We start from the raw sequence: 17,537 nt of genomic DNA on the forward strand, positions 1-17,537 counted from the left end.
CACTGTGCAGATATTTAATTTTATTATTTCCCCACAACAAATTCATTACAAAATATTAACTTGTACCCAATTACAGAGAATACACATTTAAATTAGGTTTTTCTTTCTTCCTCTTGTACATCTCAGTTTCCTCTTTTTCTTCCCAAACACAGATCTGGCAGTCACCAGGACTTGTTTTGTTTTCTCTCGGTCATCATCACTAGAGCTGCTCGAAGTCGAACCTTCACCTTTGTCCCTTACAGGATGAAGTTCCAGTGTGTTCTGCATAACTACAGAGCTGCCTTTTGCCTCTCCATCTGCTTTTCCCCGCTGCATGTTCATTACAGACAAACATCCAGCATCCTCACTTGAGGATGTATTAGATGACTGGGAGATGTAGGCCTCCCCCAAAAATCCACCACATTCACTCTCTTGGTTAGAATCCAAAAGCCTCGCTCTTTTCAGGCTTGATGACTCTTTCCACTTATTTGCTGTGCTTCTCTTCTGGGTCTTACCTTTGGCCTTATCAGGGAACTCATATTCTTTCTCAATGGCAACAGAAACTGCTTCTATTTCACTGGCTGCTTCTTCTCTTTCTTTTCTCAGCATACACGTCACAGCTCTGTTAAGTCTCTGGCTCTTAATACCCTTAACATCTTGTTTCTCCTGTTGAGCTAATCTAAAGAAAGAATCAATTCGGAGCTGCGTCTAAAAAATAAAACAAAATAATAATAAATCAGACAAGCAAGTAAAGTTTCTAAAGCAAATCAAAGAGCTCCACCTTGATCACTGGCATTGTATGACTCTTTCAGAGAATACTAATTCATTCCCTCTCAAAAGCCAGTCTCCCAAATTATTTACTCACAGTAAATTTACTTTCTAGGTCATACTTAATGCAGTACTTGCACCACCTCTGTCAACTAAGTCCTCTGTCCGCGTCTCAAATAAGAAATCCCTTCTTAGGCACTAAAAGAAAGTTAAATATTTTTTTTTCAGTAGCCAAATATATCATCTTCTTTTGGAGTAACGTAAGTTAATGGGGTTCATTTCTAAATTTCACTATCTCCTTCTTTTAAAAATATTATTATGATACAAAACCTTTAGGAGGCAAATTCACAGTATTATATGTTAGGACTAGTAAGAAATCTTTATGCCATTTGTTCAGCAAATTCACTTTTAGGAAGACATTTTTTAAAAATGGTTATATTTGGGAAGGTTATGTGTCTGATTTCACAACATTATGAAAACCTGAAAATTAAATGTCCACTAAATGAACTAAACCAATTCAGTCAAATCTCTTCGATGAAATGTAATCTGGTCATTTGAAATTATGAAATTATGGAATACACAGAAAGAAAATATTGTAATAGATGGAGGGTAGATATATCAAATTGCATTTATCTATGATAACAAATATATATGGGAAGAAGAGGGGACATTAAAAAAAAATAAAGCTAAATGTCAATATCTATATTAGAGGAAGTAGACAAGTAATTTTAATTCATTTTTTCATTTTCTAATTTGGGGGGATATAAACATATATTAACTTCTACAAAGTAATAAATTTTATTACAACAAAATGTGTCTGAAATTAAGGAATGATCAATCACTAAGCCAAGGAGCCTTATCTGTTGGCGTACAATGTTTCCAGTAGGGAACGTCATCAATCAATGGGAAACTCTCACATGGAAGTGTCTCAGTTTTGTTTATATTTTTCCAAAATAAGCCCAACCTAATATATCTTACAAGAAATGGTCTCATTTCTGCTAAAAGGTTTACTTTTATGTATGTTTTGTGGGTTGCCTCTGGGGTAAGAGGTTTCTGTGTGGGTCGGAACACACAGATGAAGCAGGACAGTTACCTACATAGGGGAACTGAGGACCACATAAAGGCCTTTTTCTCCTCAATAATCTCTTCTGCGATACAGTATAATGACTGAACTGCTACCTTTGATGATTCGTCCACAGAATTAAAGAGCATTAACACATTAATGATCGGAAATACTTTGGACTGAATACTTCCTAGACTTGTTCAATATAAAAATAGCTCTGAAAGGATAAAATATTTAACTATAAAAACAAATCCATTATTAGATTGGTTTTTTCAAAGTCAGAATGAATCAAAAGGACACCAAAATCTAGCCCAAGGGTGACATCAGAAAGTGAAAAAAAGTCCAATTTTTCTGTTTTCCTCTGTTCTCTTATCTGAAGTATAATCATTCAAAAATGTATGTTGCATGCTCTAAAATAAAAGAATAACTGGTCTTTAACAACTGCCACTCACAGCCTTCCTGGGTTTACTCTTTATCCTGAACTTAGGAAAAAAGCTGCCGTGACTACCTGCTGGGCGTTCAGTTGCTTTAACACTGGAAAGAGAGACTCATCAGTCTTCGTCCTGTTCCAGCCAAAATATCGCTGACAAAATATGCAGGCAGTTAAAGATTCATACATGTTTCTAAAGATATTTAAACAAGTGATAAATACAAAGGTCCAAAGAGCCCATCCTTCATTCTATTTCCCATTATCTCCAAACATTTTCATATTTATAAAGATTAAACGTGGTAAAATAAAGAGTAACAAAACAAATAACTCTAACATAATCATCTGGTACTATGTACTTTTCTATGTAATATCCTCTAAGACAAAAACATATCCAACTCTCCTTTTAGGTCATCAAAGACTCGTGGCTATTGGAAAACCTTAATCCAGAGTAAAAACAGGCTGCAGATATTAGACATATATCTTTGAAAGATAAAAACTGTAGTTAGATTAATTGTATTGCAAACTTTTAAACACCTAATCAAATGATTATTTAAATATGTAGAAAAGGAACATCAGTAACAAAAAGAACAAAACTAATTATCTTTCCAAATAAATAATACTTAAGGATGTTGTTATATCTATGAATGTTTATCACTACTATTTAAAATAAAAATCCTCTTTAAAACTAAGCATATTGTTTAATGGATAGAGATTTTCAGTTTTACTGAAAAGAATTATGGATATGGATGGTGGTGATGGTTGCACAACAATGTGAATGTTTTAATACCACTGAAATGCACACTTAAAATGGTTAAGAAAGTAAATTTTATGTGCGTTTTACCACCAAAAAAAAAAAACCTAAGGAGAGAGAAAAAGGAACTAAAGGAATGTTTTAGATGAATGGAATATTAAGAAAAAAAACGATCCAACTTCATGTTTTAAACCAAAACACCTATTTGCCTCAGTCTTCCTTTATGTTTTCAGTAAAAGGATATTCTCTAATTTTGTCAAGATCAGGTTTCCCCCACAGAAACGATTCCCTGGAGTCATTCACCACAGGTTTCAGGTAAGCATCTGCAACAGCTGGGTTGGGAAAGCCAGGTGAGAGTTGCAACTTTCGTAATTTTTTTTTCACTTTAGTGTCATAAGGATTAGGTCTAATCTTCTTATTTTTTTGAGCTTCATGCCACCACTCTCTACAAGGCAAAGGAAACAAGTCTTTATAAAGCCAAAAGACATAGTAGATGCACTGCAGATAAAGAGCTAACTTAAAGTTAGGCGACATGAACTCAAATGCGAATTCCCAAACAATGCCTATAACCTACAAAATACAAATGTTATTATTTTCAGTGCTATTAATCACAATGCATAATGATAGCAAACATTGATTAAAGCTCACTCTGTGCTTGGCATTGTATTAACTGGTCTACACATCCAATCATCACACATGTTCCACTGCTTCACATACTCCGTATTAGCCACTGACTCGGATTTGTGGGCTAAGCAATTTTTTCGCTTCACCGATGCAGGAGTGCCATCTAGCACTAAAAAGGACTAACTACAGATTCCACTGTAGGATCAAAATACAAAAAGGAAAAAAAGATCTTTCTTCATCAATTTTACAATTCTACCATGTTTCCCCGAAAATAAGACCTAGCCAGACAATCATCTCTAATGCGTCTTTTGGAGCAAAAATTAATATAAGACCCAGTCTTATTTTACTATAATACAATGATATGATGTGGTATGATATGATATGACATATGATATGATACTGGGTCTTATTAATTTTTGCTCCAAAAGACGCATTAGAGCTGATTGTCCGGGTAGGTCTTATTTTCAGGGAAATAGTATTTCCAAGAGTGCACTGAGAAGATACCTATATTTCTCCCGTACTCTTTTTTGAATTTTCCTCTTTGAAATAGCTATCATAATTGCCACTTAGGAGGACTGGCACAACATTCTATGAGCTCTTCAAAGCAAAAGGATCACCCCCTCCGTAAAGCAAGAGGGCCAGGCACTTAACGTAAAGATGAAAGATGGCACCTGCCAATCACCTGGGCAGATAGAGAGTGGTAACGTCTGAGATAAAATTGAAGGATTTGTGACCAGGCCAAGTCAGTATGGTGGAATTGCTGTTCTCTGCTCCAGCTGTTTCAGGGTTTATTTAGGATTTGGAGCAAGTATTTTCAGATCTCATTTTCCCCCAAGAGAATTCAAAATTTTCTGTGAAATTTCCCCAAATGTAAATGTTGGTAGCCAATTCAAAATGAAAGAAGAGTGCACTGTGTAGGCCTGATAATCAAACACAACTGGCTGAATTCAGCCTGCAGGCCCAGAGAAGCTCTACTTTAAAGGGAACCTGACCAGCCAGAATCTGCTTGAGAAAAGAGGAGAGCAGGGAAGAAAGCAAAGCAACATGCTTTCCACTGCTTCTTTAGTTCTTTACCTCTGCATTTGTCCTAACCCTCTTGATCCACGCAATGCTGAGGCTGCCCCTATTTATCATCAGCAAGCTAGAGGACCAAAGGCAGAAACTGCTAACACTGACTGAAAACATGTAAGCCATTCAACTGGCAGCAAACGAGAAAAAATTGTTGAAAGAAAAGAAAAATGGCATAAACAGCCTAGGCACTAAATCAGAAATGTAAACTGTTAATAAACACGAAATAAATCACTCTCGCTAGTAATTAGGATACCAAATTGAAAAGTTACATATCATTTTCACTTAGTCTACAACAATACTCAGATATCTAAGAACCTAAACATAAGGACACTCAAATCAATGTCTGTTTATACTTTAAAAAAACAAAAATAACAACAGGCATTTGATTAATCATCATATGTCAAAAAACTATTATGGATTTATTAAAAAACAATGAAATAAACCTGTACATTGATAACAGGCCTTGTTTTATCACCAAATGAGTTCCAGGTAATATAAAAAGTATACAGCATCATCCCATTCTTGTAAAAAAACGAATAAATACACACTTTTACCTGAGCATACACGTGTATGTATACACCTGACCCTTGAACAATGTGGTGTTCGGTGGCACTGATCCCCATACAACCAAAAATCTGCATTATTAACTTTTGACTCCCCAAAAATTACTCCAGTCATCCCTCAGTATAAAGGGGGATTGGTTCCCGGATCCCCTGCAGATACCAAAACCATGGATGCCCAAGTCCCTTATATAAGATGGCTCAGAGCAATGCATCTGGGCAGCCTTCTGTATCCACCAATTCCCAAACGCAGATTGAAAATATTGTGTAGTCACTGAAAAAAGTACAGATATAAGTGGATCCATGCAGTTCAAAACCATGTTGTTCAAGGGTCAAATGTGTGTGTATGTGTGTATATATACCGTGTGTGTGTATGTGTGTGTGTGTGTGTGTGTGTCGGGGGTACCAAAAAAATGTGTGCAAGTCGACATTTTAGTCAATGTTGCTCAAGCAGTAGTTCGCGGTAATCAGAAGTGTCTGGACACTGACGGTAACCACTTTGAGCACCTCTTGTAATTGGAGAAGTCAAACGTGACTTGTATTCATCTTTTGTTATTAGTATATATCGAGTATTACAATTTTAATACAATTTTCCTTTTTAAAATGTGTATACTTTTCTTGGCACCCTCTGTATAGGAGTTCACTGTGGAAAGTCTAAAATTATACAAACCAAAATGTTCATTGTAATCTTTTTAATCCATATTTTATAATTTTTCTATTATGTATTTAGTATTTGTATAAAAGTTATTTTTAGTTTTTCAAGTTATTTAAATACCATGACCTACAAGTTACCTAATAACGTACCTCCAAAATATACATTTCCTCATAAATAAAATTATGAAAAGAGAGATAAAGAAAGCCTAAAGTAAAATACATTGGTATGTGTGCTAAAGCTGGAGGATAGCAATGTTATTAAACAATTTTGTATTTAAGTTGTAATTCTAATCACTGATTCTTCAGACCAGATCATCCCGAAATCTTTCAAACAGGATATATACAATGGAGAGAACACTAAAGAACCATTAAATAATCTTTCAAATAGTACCTCATGACAAACTGATGGTTTAAAAATGCTATCATAATCTCCTTAAAAGACTAAAAAAGCCACTAAAGACTAAAAGACTAAAAGCCACTAAACTGTGCACTTTAAAAGAAGTGAAATGTATGGTATGAATGTTTCAAATTTTTTAAAAAGATGCCATCAAGGGGCAATCTTAAGAAAGAACTACTTTCACAGACATAATCCTAACTACCACCATCTCAGAATCTCCAAAATTAAAAAGTGTACCCTAAGGACAGGGCAGCTCTGGGTCATGGGTAGAATACGACCCTCCCACTGAATATATCACAGTATACGCGTACATGCGGTAAGAAAAGGGTAGCAGTACCTGATATAAAGTTCCTGGCATTCCATTTCCATGCCCCTCTCTGGCCGACTTCTTTCAGAACACTCAACACATAGAAGTACAAGTACGTGTTTATTTCTCTGTCACCCCCAAGAGTGTGGGAGCTGCCTGAGGGCACGGTCTATGAATTTAATCATCTTTCCTATCCCAACCTAACCCAGTGTCTAGCACAAAGCAGCTACTCATATTCAATAAACATATGAATGAATGAAACAACAACTTCTACACACCTAGGAAATCTTACAGGACAGGCTTTGTACCTCTGAATTAGGCTAAGCCTGGCAACACTAAAAAAATAAAGGTCTTTGGTTCCATCAGAATTCTAGAAACGAACTTTAGTAACCCCAACCAATACCTCCTTCTGTTTTCTCAATGAACAATGATCTGTGACAGTTCATGGCATAAACAATGGTTCCGTTTGTTAACCTGAGCATTTATATAGATATCTGAATTAAAGAAATTAAGAAAGAACTTACGAGAATCTTAGGAGAGGTTCCAGGCCATGTCCAGGAAATTCATTGAGAATTTCCATGGCTGTAACACAACCTACAGTTGGTATCCCTTCTGTGTAATCACTTCCAAGCAAATAGGCCAAATTTATTAATTTGTTCCGATCCAATCCTACAAGAGTAAAAATTACTATATGTATTTAAATTTCATTTTATAAACATTTATTACACATTTATAGATATTTTATTATATAAATATATGTGTATATACATTCTCATCCAACATAGATATCTCTTATTTACTATTTGAAAATAGATTCTTTTTTTTAAAATAACATTCTGTTAAGAATTTTAAAGTTTCATCCACCCTTACGGCTTTAAATACCATCTATATTATGATCCACGAATTTAGCTCTCTAGCTTGGATTTCTCCTCTGAACCAGTCACACATATTCAACTCTTATCTTAACATCTGCATGTAGATACCTAATGGGCACGTCATTTGTAACAAATCCGAGCCTGGATCCTCCTCTCTCTCTTGTCCCACTGCTCCTCCCCAGTCTCCCTCCTCTTACTAATGGTGAGTCCATTCTACCAACTGCTCAGGAGGGGGAGTCATCCCTGACTGTTCTTCTCTCACATCACATACTCAGTCCATCTACAAATCCTTGCTATCGCACAATTGAGCCAATCCCACTTAGTTTTGGCATTCTCCTTCCTCTGATATTAACTCTTGCCATTCTCCTCCTCATTCACTCACACCAGCCTTTATTAATTTGCTTGGGCTATGACAATCAAGTACCCAGACTGGCTGGCTTAAACAACAGGAATTTATTTCCTCATAGTTCTGGAGGCTAGAAGTCTGAAATCAAGGTGTTGGCTGGGTTAGTTTCGCCTGAAGGCCTCTCTCTTGGCCTGCAAATGGCCATATTCTCCACATGTCTTCACATGGTCTTCCCTCTTCCCTCTATGCCCTAATCTCTTCTTGTAATATAAGGACACCAGTGAGATTGGATTCAGGCCCACCCTAATGACCTCACTTAATAATCATCTCTTTAAACACTCTATCTCCAAATACAGGCACATTCTGAGGTACCGGGGGTTAAGACTACAACATATGAATTTTGAGAAGACACAATTCAACCCAGAAGTACCTGTTGCTTCCCTAGAACACACCAATCAAGCTTCTTCCCAAGGGCCTTTGCACATACCAATCTCTGTCTGACATACTCATCGCTAAGGTACATATAACACTTGCTTCCTCTTTCCTTTAGACCCCAGACCCAAAGTTACCTACTAGTAAAGCCTTTCCGAACCACAATTCTACATAAAACAATACATGCACTTCCCGTGACTCTCTTCTCTCTTTTATTGACTTTTCTATATGGCACATACTACCGTCCATTTATGACTTATGTATTTTTTTAATCATGTTTCTCCTACTATTTCATTCTCTGTTTCTCCGACTGTTTTATTCTCTGATGTTTCCTCATTTCCAAGAACAACAACAGGCATATAAGGAATCACTCAATATGTGTTTGCTGGGTAAATGGGAGAGTGAAAGACTGCTGGAAGCACAAGTATAGGGCTGTGAGGTTCATGATTCCAGCAGGAGTGACTCCTACCTTCCTCCCCTCTCTACCACCTTTGTTTCACTCTCGAGATCTCAGGTAACCAGTCAAAGTTGAACCAAGTTGGATGATTAAACTGCAGAAAATGCCTAAACATACTAGGATTTTAATTTCTTAAATTCTAATTTAAAAATCTTATTCCTCTAATAAGCACAAAAACACATATAAAAACTTGTACAGACTACCATTTCTATTAATACACCATATTAGTTCCTTGGAAAGAAAAAAATAATACTACAAATTCTGAAGGGAAACTTCAGAAAATAATCGTACTCATACTCTGAAGTCTTAAATCTTACCTAATTGGTTGTGAAAGTCCACATACTGGTAGTATTCTACAAACTTGTTTTTATTAAAGAAGTTTTTATAGACGTGCCGTGCTCCAAATAGCCAAATATCACTATCATCGGTGATTGTTCCGGAAGTTTGATCAGTCAGGTCCAGGATGGCGCATTGAGCCTCTGCTTCCATGGGAGCCTCGATGTAGGGAATTCCAAACAGGCGAAGAAGTTCCTAAAGAGTTAGAGAAACACAATGACCCTGACTGAAATGCAGTACCAGGTCCTGACCCAGAAATGGGAGTGCTTAAACATTTAACACGTGCCCTGGGGGAATCTGACTGAGTAAAACTATCAATTGGTATTATTAAGAGGCCCAAGTTGGTACACCTACCTGGCTCTCCAAAAACATCTGTCCTGTAACAGTAGCAGCAATCCGTTCCTGCTGCTGTTTTTGAGCTTTCAATGAATTCTGTTGTGCTAAAAGGCTGCTCTCCAGAGTTTCCAGCTCCTCCTATAAAATAATTTCATTTGTAGATAATTATACAAATACAAATAAATTAATTCGTTACAAAATGCATTTAGTCTTACTGAAATCAGCAATAAGTTTTTCTCCTTATGTTTTCCACTTAGATTCCTGAGCAAGCCTGTAATATCTTTGGAGTTCCCTCACTAAATAATATAAAAAGCAGAGACTATCTTGGTAGAGACTATCTCAGCCGCCTACATAAAGAGGAGCTATCAGCAAGAACAAGAAGATGCATGCAATAAAATAAACTAATTCTCTAAAATAAAAAAAAATAAAAAAATAAAAAAAAAAGAAGATGCATGCAAATAGCTAATAAATATTCATCTAGTAACTCCTTGACACTCACAATATACTTAACATGGATGGCTTCCTTAGCAATAAGTTAAAGCACACCATAACATTATTACCAAATCAATATCTTGCCATTCAGTGAGCGAACTGTCTGTATCTTTCTCAGTCTCCTCATGTGGCTCAATACCCAAGGCCTCGCTTTCAGGGTTGTCTCTTAGGAGGACTTCAGAGTCACCAGTGGCTTCTTCTTTCTTAGTTCCTAATGGCTCCTCTTCACTTTGTCCAGAAAAAGGTTTGGAAGCTTCAGATAACTCGGCTTGAGGTTCATCCTCACTAATTATACTCTGCACTTCAATGAAACTTCCTGTACCAAAATAATAAGGTCACTTTATTTACAACTGAAACATTAAAATCATCCTGAATTCATCAAGAGTTTTCCAAAGTATACTGAAAAATGGTTTACCCTCGAGAGAAAAGATCTAAATGTAATAGAAAACAAGTAATAGTAGAAAACTACTATTAAATTTAATAATAAATGCCTATAACTTCAAAGTAAGCCTTTTCAATTAAATAAAACTGGCACTGTCTTTGAAATTAGGAACCAATCATTCAAATATTTGCATACTGCTTTATACAAATATTCTTTAAATTAACTAATATTGTTTCAAAATTCAAAAGGGAGACGTACTGAGGTATGTAAATAATCGTGGAGGTTATAAAATAAGTTTCTATGCAATTTCACTATGAACATAGTAGAAAATAAATCTGTGACTTAGTGGAAAAAACCCTGGTAAGTACCCAAGAGAAACAGCTCTTCTTCCACTTTTTCCTTCCCTCCTCTCCTATGTCTTTTCTGTAAAAAATATGTATTGATTCCCTTCCTTCCCTTCGGACAGAGGGGGCTAGGTCAGAGGGGGATACACCATCGGGATAGAGGGGGCAAGGCCTCTCAACCGAGCGGCTGGGGCGAGGAGACAGCCTAAGCCAAGGAAGAGGCCAGTGGGATCAGGAGATGGTGACATAGAGAAAGCAAATAAGTTACTATATCGAACTTAATGGGAGCAAGGTTTCTCACTGCTAGAAAGGGAAATGACAAAGGTGGAGGCTAGAATGAAATCTGTGATGTTGAATTATAACTGCAGACATCAGTGTGAATTTATGAATTTTAATATTAGATGTGTTTAATATTAGAGATTAGATGTGCGTAGGTATATACCTAAATATATTTCCTGGCTTTGTGGCTGAGAGGGCCTGAGGAAATGACACCCCAACAACAATTAAAAATACTCATGTGCAGATTTTGATTTCTAAGTACCATGCCACTACAAGGAATCAGGGCTCCTTGGCAAAATGGCTAGTTTCAGAGGGAAGGGCAGGGAAAATACAAGATAAACCTGAAATCATCTTGGCCAGAAAGTAATGTTCAAAATATAATGGAGAATTGTCAAAAGTCAAGGGGGCCAGCTTGAAGGGACAAATTGGCAACTGGCCAAAGCTGGGACAATTTGGGCAGCAAAGTGAAGAATGGTAGTATAACTCATTAAATAAACTAGGAATCCATGAGTCTAAACTAATACAAAAAAGTTCTAAATGGGGAGAAGGGAAAGAGCTTCCTTCTAGTATGATGCCAACTGATAAATACTTAAGAAACAATAGTTAGAAAACAACCATTTGGCAACCATCACAGCATAATTTATTCAGGTAAAAACCATTAATGGATGCTAAAATAAGTGGGTGAAGGTCTGTTCAGGAACAGCATTTATTTACACAGCCCCCCAAAAATCCTTTCCATAAAATACTTATTAATTACCAAGGGGAAATAGCAACCTTAAAGTAGAGAAATCGAGCAGACACCAGGAAAAAAATTAGCATGGGTGGGGGGGGGTTGTATGTGTGTGCAGTCATTTCTTTTTATTTGCAGCAGTTATGTTCTATAAAGTCATTAAGAACACCAAATACATGAATACTGAATACTTGCTCCTATAGGAAATATATTTATAATCCTATATCCTAAAAACAATTCATCTTGGTAAATTCTATTTATTTTACAAAGAAGAAAACAAGGTTCAGGAGTGTTAAGAGATTTTCCTGAGGCCACCCTACTAACTAGTGCCAGAGTTGGGATTCGAACCCTGTCCAATTGGCCCCAGAGCTTCTTGTCTACATTGCACACTGCTCTTTCCCATCTCCACTCTCTGGCCATCTCTGTAGGAGAGCTGAAGCAAGAAGGCAGAGCGTCACCTTGCTCAGTCTCAGCTGGGAACAGTGTTGCAACTCAAATTTTAGCTGTCCTATGCATGTCCACGAATGACCACAATGACACTGATAAGAGTATTGATTCTGGGGTTACAAGTAAGTTTTAGTAAGTAGGTCATTCCACAAATACGGAATCTGAAGAATGAGGATCGACCATACAAAAGTGTGTACAGATATAGATATATGATATACATATGTACATACAGATAGGCAGTCAGGCAGAGAGATGATAAAGCAGAGGTAGTAAAATGCTAGCTGCTCAAGTACTGGGTGAAGGAATCCGAATGTTTTGTAACATTCTTTTGACTTTCTTAAGTTTGTTAATTATTTCTAAATAAAAAGTTAAAAGAACTAAAAGGAAACTCACCTTTACCTTCACCAATTAGGGCACTCCCTCCCTTTAAAAACAACAAAAAGAACAGCAAAACAGGAAAGGGCAATATGCCATTACTAGCTGTGCCTTTCCTAGGGAAACTTATCTCACCTTTCTGGGTCTCCAGTTTATCAGCTGAAGAGAGCGGGAACTGGACCATCCTAAAGGAACTCTCAGTTCCTACCGAGGTGAATTCCTATCATTCTTTATCTCCAAAAGAAAACAAGCACCTACCATCAGATTCACTTTCTTCAGAGTCAATTTCCATTAATTCCATGAACTTTGGAACTGAAATTAAATCCTGGCCTGCAGATTCCATCATCTCATGTTCTTGGATGGTTTTCAGGAAATTCTCAGGCTCTCTAGCATTAAGTGATACTGTATTTTCTACATTACTTATTGCCTCTGAAGGCACACTTAGTGTGTTACGCGCTTCTTGCAAACTGGCAGTGCCAGTAATTTCAGAAGCAGGATTTTTTTCATACTCTATTTCATCATCACTTGAAAGAACAGAAGAATCATATTTATTCTGAGCTGAACAAAGATCTTGTTGTAGCTCAAGCACTTTGGTATATGTTTCGTGCCTTGATACAGAACTTGGACTTGTCAGAGATGGTGATGTCAGTTCCCTTCCACTCTGGAGCCCAGGTGCGTTCGTAGGTCCAACCACTGCGTTTTCTAAAGGAGTTAGAGCTTCTCTATCATTAACCGTAGGCTCATCGCTTGTCTGAAAGGCTTCATTAACCATGTAAATAAATGGCCTTTGTTCTTTTGGAATGCTAGATTCACTGTCCTGACAAAAGCCTGTACTTGACAAAGGAGCTGAGTCTGCCAGCTCTTTTTCGTTATTAGTGTTGATTACATGTTCCTCTACAAAGTTCACACTGGTTGAATGAGGCACTGGTGTCAGCAGTACTCCCTTTCCAGCTCTCGTTTTAAGTCCGTCATCAGTTTCCTCATCAGAACTGTCTATAAGCAGCTTCCTCGCTGCTGGCTCTCCCGTCTGCACATCATTCCCGGCATGCACTTGCACATCTTCATCATCATCAAGAGCTCCCTGAATAGCTAAGAGAGTCCGTGGTGATATGGACCCTCCTTCTACAGCAGCAGATGCATCGCTTTTATCGTGCTGCCTTTGATCCCCACTCTCCAACTCCTCTTCGGAGCTATTTCCCAGCAGGGCAGCTTGCAGAGCCAGTACAGTTCGTGGAGAAGGAGGGGCAGCATCAGGTGCTTTCTCTGGCTGCAGGTTTTCACATGGAGACGACTTCATGTCAGAACACATGCTGTGCATTTTGCTGAAAGATGGAAAAGACTCTGAATCCACTTCTGCAACTTTCTTAGCTTGTATACCTTAAGAAAAATTAAAACAATCTCACTATGTAGTTTAACAGTATAACAATATACTTTTAATAACATGAACAAGAGTATCCTGGTTCTCATAAATGAAGTTATGTATTTTCATTTAATCAGCAACTAAAAGTTAATTCATTAGTTAATTTTCAAGTGGGTTGGTACAATAGTAAATCATCTATTAATTGCTACCTACAATTATTACGTAAGTAGGACATCACTAATATTACCCAGGGTGGTAGTTGATACAATTAAGAGATACAACATATTTTTGGCTTTTAACCATCAAATAAGTGATGGTGCCCAGTACCTTTTATCAAGATATAATGGGAAGTGTCTTCAGAGACCACTCTCCTTGACTCTACCTCCTCCAAAAAGCCCCCTTCATCTTCATATTGCCTTCGGATTTGTCCTGAATGTTGTTGATTCATTTCCTTTTGGACATTTTCTATGTGCTGGTTTAGTTGGTTTTTTTTAAGTAAGCCTTTGAGCTGGTACTGTGAAAAGTCATTGGACTCCTAAAGCAAAATAAGTAAAATCATTTTTATATTAAACACATATATTACCATATTTCTATTTGCCCAAAAGTCGATATAGAGCAATTGATTTTTTTCATGGGTGGCATTTTCGCACTATAAAAGTAAAATCTGAACACAGGGAAAAACTGTAACTTACCGTAATCTTTAAAACAAAAAGAACTGGACAAAAGAAAAAAAACCATGGATAATGTCTATGACATAATCACTTAATCAAAAACCATGTATTGAGCATGTAGGGCATGCGACATTCTGATTATGGTTTAATAGACACCTTTCTAATGAAAGTAAATATGCAAGTAAAGTACTCAGCACAGTCCCAGGCACATAAAAAACACAATAAATCATAGCAATCAGTTAATAACAGTTAACGTTTACAAAGCCATTTCCTATGTAAGGCATTCTTCTAAGTGCTTTTATATCTATTACCCCATTTTATTCTCAACCACCGATGAGACAAATATCATTATCTCCATTCTACAAATGAAGAAACTGAGGTTTACATAGAGGTTCAGTAACCTCCTTAGAACCACATAGCCAGTAAGGGTAGACCTAGGAGCAAAAGCAGATCTGTTGATTAAAGTTATACTATATTGCTCCCATCACTATTATGATTATTACTATTACTCTTCTTATCATCATTACTATTATCAATGCATTTGCCCAATGTACACATGATAGAAAGGTTCAACCTGGATGACTGAGAACTTCCCTTAGCTATCAGAACTACAGATCCAGTGAGCTGCTGCACAATTACCACCACCCTAGTGTACCGATCCCTGAGGCCCTGTGGTTGGCAGAAAGGGAATAAAGGGGAACAAATCATTAAGAACTGTCTCTCTTCTCCCATTCCTTCCCACTGTTGTTTATATAATCCAAATTCTATTTCCTCCAAGACCAGCCCAAGATCTTTTCATACTCAAGAAATAAAATGATTGAGCGACTGAGCCTGGATTTTTCCCGAAATGAAAATAAATTTACTCTGTCCTTTGTATATCATTTCTGTATACCTCAGCATTTTCCTATGTTCACATTCTTCATGGAAAAACAGAAAGGAATGATGGGAAAATACGTCCTGCTTTTTTCATATATTTGGGTATAAATTTAAGAAATGTTAAAAAGTCTGTAGATAAAATAATACCACATCCATTCATTAGGAATAATAATGCTGCAAAAGTTTATATTCTGTCCTACAGTGAGTTAAAAGAGAATGATATTAGAAATAATAGGTGATAGCAGTAGAAAGGAAAACAACTCATTCACTAACTGAAGAGAGTAATAATTAAGGGTGTGGCATGATTAGAAGACATGCTCCACAAAACCTAACTCTGCACAATACCCTCCTCTGGATTTCTGCGGCTGTGGAGCCACCATTATGCTGTAAGTTAAGGAATTTACTACTAAATTCCCTATTACCACTGTCCAGAAAGACAGAGAGGGAATATGGAGATCCAGCTGTATGTCTAGCTCTGCAGCACAGGAAGAGATACCTGGGATTTCCAGTTAGAATAAACTTTTCCACTGTGATTAGGGTCTATATTACATTCTACAATGTACATTATGGGTTAAAATAACTTTTATGAATTCACGTAAGAGTTTAACCACTAAGCATATATTGGGCACACGCTATTTGAAAGATACTGACCTAGGTGCTGAAAATACAGAGGTGAGCAAGATAGGCATATTTGGGTGCAAAGAACTATAAAGAAACATTACAGGGTCTCTTTAGTGGGGTCTTTGAGAACACAGAGCAGGAGACAAGACCTGACCTTGGGTGGAAATCAAGATAGGCTTCTTTCAGTAAGCATTTATAAGTTCAAACTTATAGATATATGATGATGCTTCACAGGATCTCTGAGACACACAAATGCTGTTTACTGGAAACAGACATTGTGTAAGTAATGCTTATCAATTTTCTCTTTTTTCTAATAAAAAATTTTGCTGCAGTTCTCAATTCTACACATTAATGTGCTGTTGTATATTTCACCTCTGGCATTGCTTCAAATAATGTTCTTCTTCGCTTGGTAAATTCTTTCATCTCAGTCAAGATTTCATGCTTTATTTCAGGGGGCAGGCTGCTAAAGTCTTCAGACTCAATATCTACTGCATGAGGATTCTGAAAGAACTCTTCCTATAACAAGAAAAACACAACTTCATGAAATTTATATTTCATACACCTAATGCTATTCATTCTGACAGATAATTTTTTGTGCTTACATAATAAACAAAGTTCTACATAATCTACAACAAGTATCAAAGTGAATAGGCAGACTAGGGAATGTGTCCATTCACTCATTCATTCACTGAAAAGAAAAAAATACCAGGCACCTCTAATGTATCAGGCACTGTACTAGGTGCTAGAGTACTACGCACATCATGCCAGCTAAGGTCCCTACTCTCAGGAATGAAGGAAGACATATGATAAACAAACAAATGAACAAGATAACGATGAGAAAATAAAGAAGGTTAATCTGATAAAAGAGTTGATTAAAAGAATAGAAAGAAAATAAAAATTGACAGAGAAGACCCCACGAAAAAAATGATTATTAGCAGAGAAATGAAAGACACCAAAAAGCCTGCCCAGAGACAGAGCATCCCAGGCTGAGGAATTAACAAGTCAAAGGCCCTGAGCAGGGATGAGTCTTATGATTTTGAACAGTACTTGCAATTCTCTTAGTTTGCTCTTAACCTATAATCAGAAAAAGTTAGAAATTTCAGACATGAAAATGTAAAACTTTTCTAAATTTTAACTGATTACCCAAAGTATTTTAAAACTCTTCATCGGTAAAGAATATAATTTGCTTTCCTGTCTGTATGTATATTGTGTGTATGTACAAACCAGCAAGCACTTGGGACAAGCCAGTCATTATGGTCAAGGATTCCCTCACTAATGCTCCCATCACCCCTATGAGGAAGGCATCGATATTATTTTTGCTTACAAAAAAAGGAAATAAAGCCTTGGAGAAGTTAATTTGTCTAAGATCAAACAGCTAGTGAACAGTAGAGCATGCACTTAAACACAGGTCTTTCTGAACACGATGTCATGTTCTTCACTGAGATTGCTATCACTTGCCAGATTAATAATGCAGAACCTCCACGATTTGGGGGATCCTGCAGTTTTAGTTCAAAAGTCTTCTACCAGATGTACCAAAATCATATGAACATACAAGAAACAGGGAACTTAGAAAT

The 17,537-nt window shown here is 36.8% G+C and overlaps 1 protein-coding gene across 1 annotated transcript in view; it reads right to left on the reverse strand.

Moving 5' to 3' along the window:
- Window positions 1–17,537, reverse strand: part of ERCC5 (ERCC excision repair 5, endonuclease) — a 27,604-nt gene continuing 10,067 nt past the window's right edge. The window contains exons 6-15 of the mRNA XM_081045501.1: window positions 16,336–16,479; window positions 14,123–14,330; window positions 12,694–13,812; window positions 9,947–10,194; window positions 9,405–9,524; window positions 9,032–9,245; window positions 7,129–7,273; window positions 3,234–3,436; window positions 2,319–2,401; window positions 1–687 (exon numbers count right to left, since the gene is read on the reverse strand). Coding sequence (XP_080901627.1) covers window positions 88–687; window positions 2,319–2,401; window positions 3,234–3,436; window positions 7,129–7,273; window positions 9,032–9,245; window positions 9,405–9,524; window positions 9,947–10,194; window positions 12,694–13,812; window positions 14,123–14,330; window positions 16,336–16,479 — 3,084 coding nt within the window. The 3' untranslated portion in view covers window positions 1–87. The remainder of the gene's footprint in view (window positions 688–2,318; window positions 2,402–3,233; window positions 3,437–7,128; window positions 7,274–9,031; window positions 9,246–9,404; window positions 9,525–9,946; window positions 10,195–12,693; window positions 13,813–14,122; window positions 14,331–16,335; window positions 16,480–17,537) is intronic.

Source organism: Rhinolophus hipposideros (assembly GCF_964194185.1).
Source record: "Rhinolophus hipposideros genome assembly, chromosome: 4".
Lineage (NCBI taxonomy): Eukaryota > Metazoa > Chordata > Mammalia > Chiroptera > Rhinolophidae > Rhinolophus > Rhinolophus hipposideros.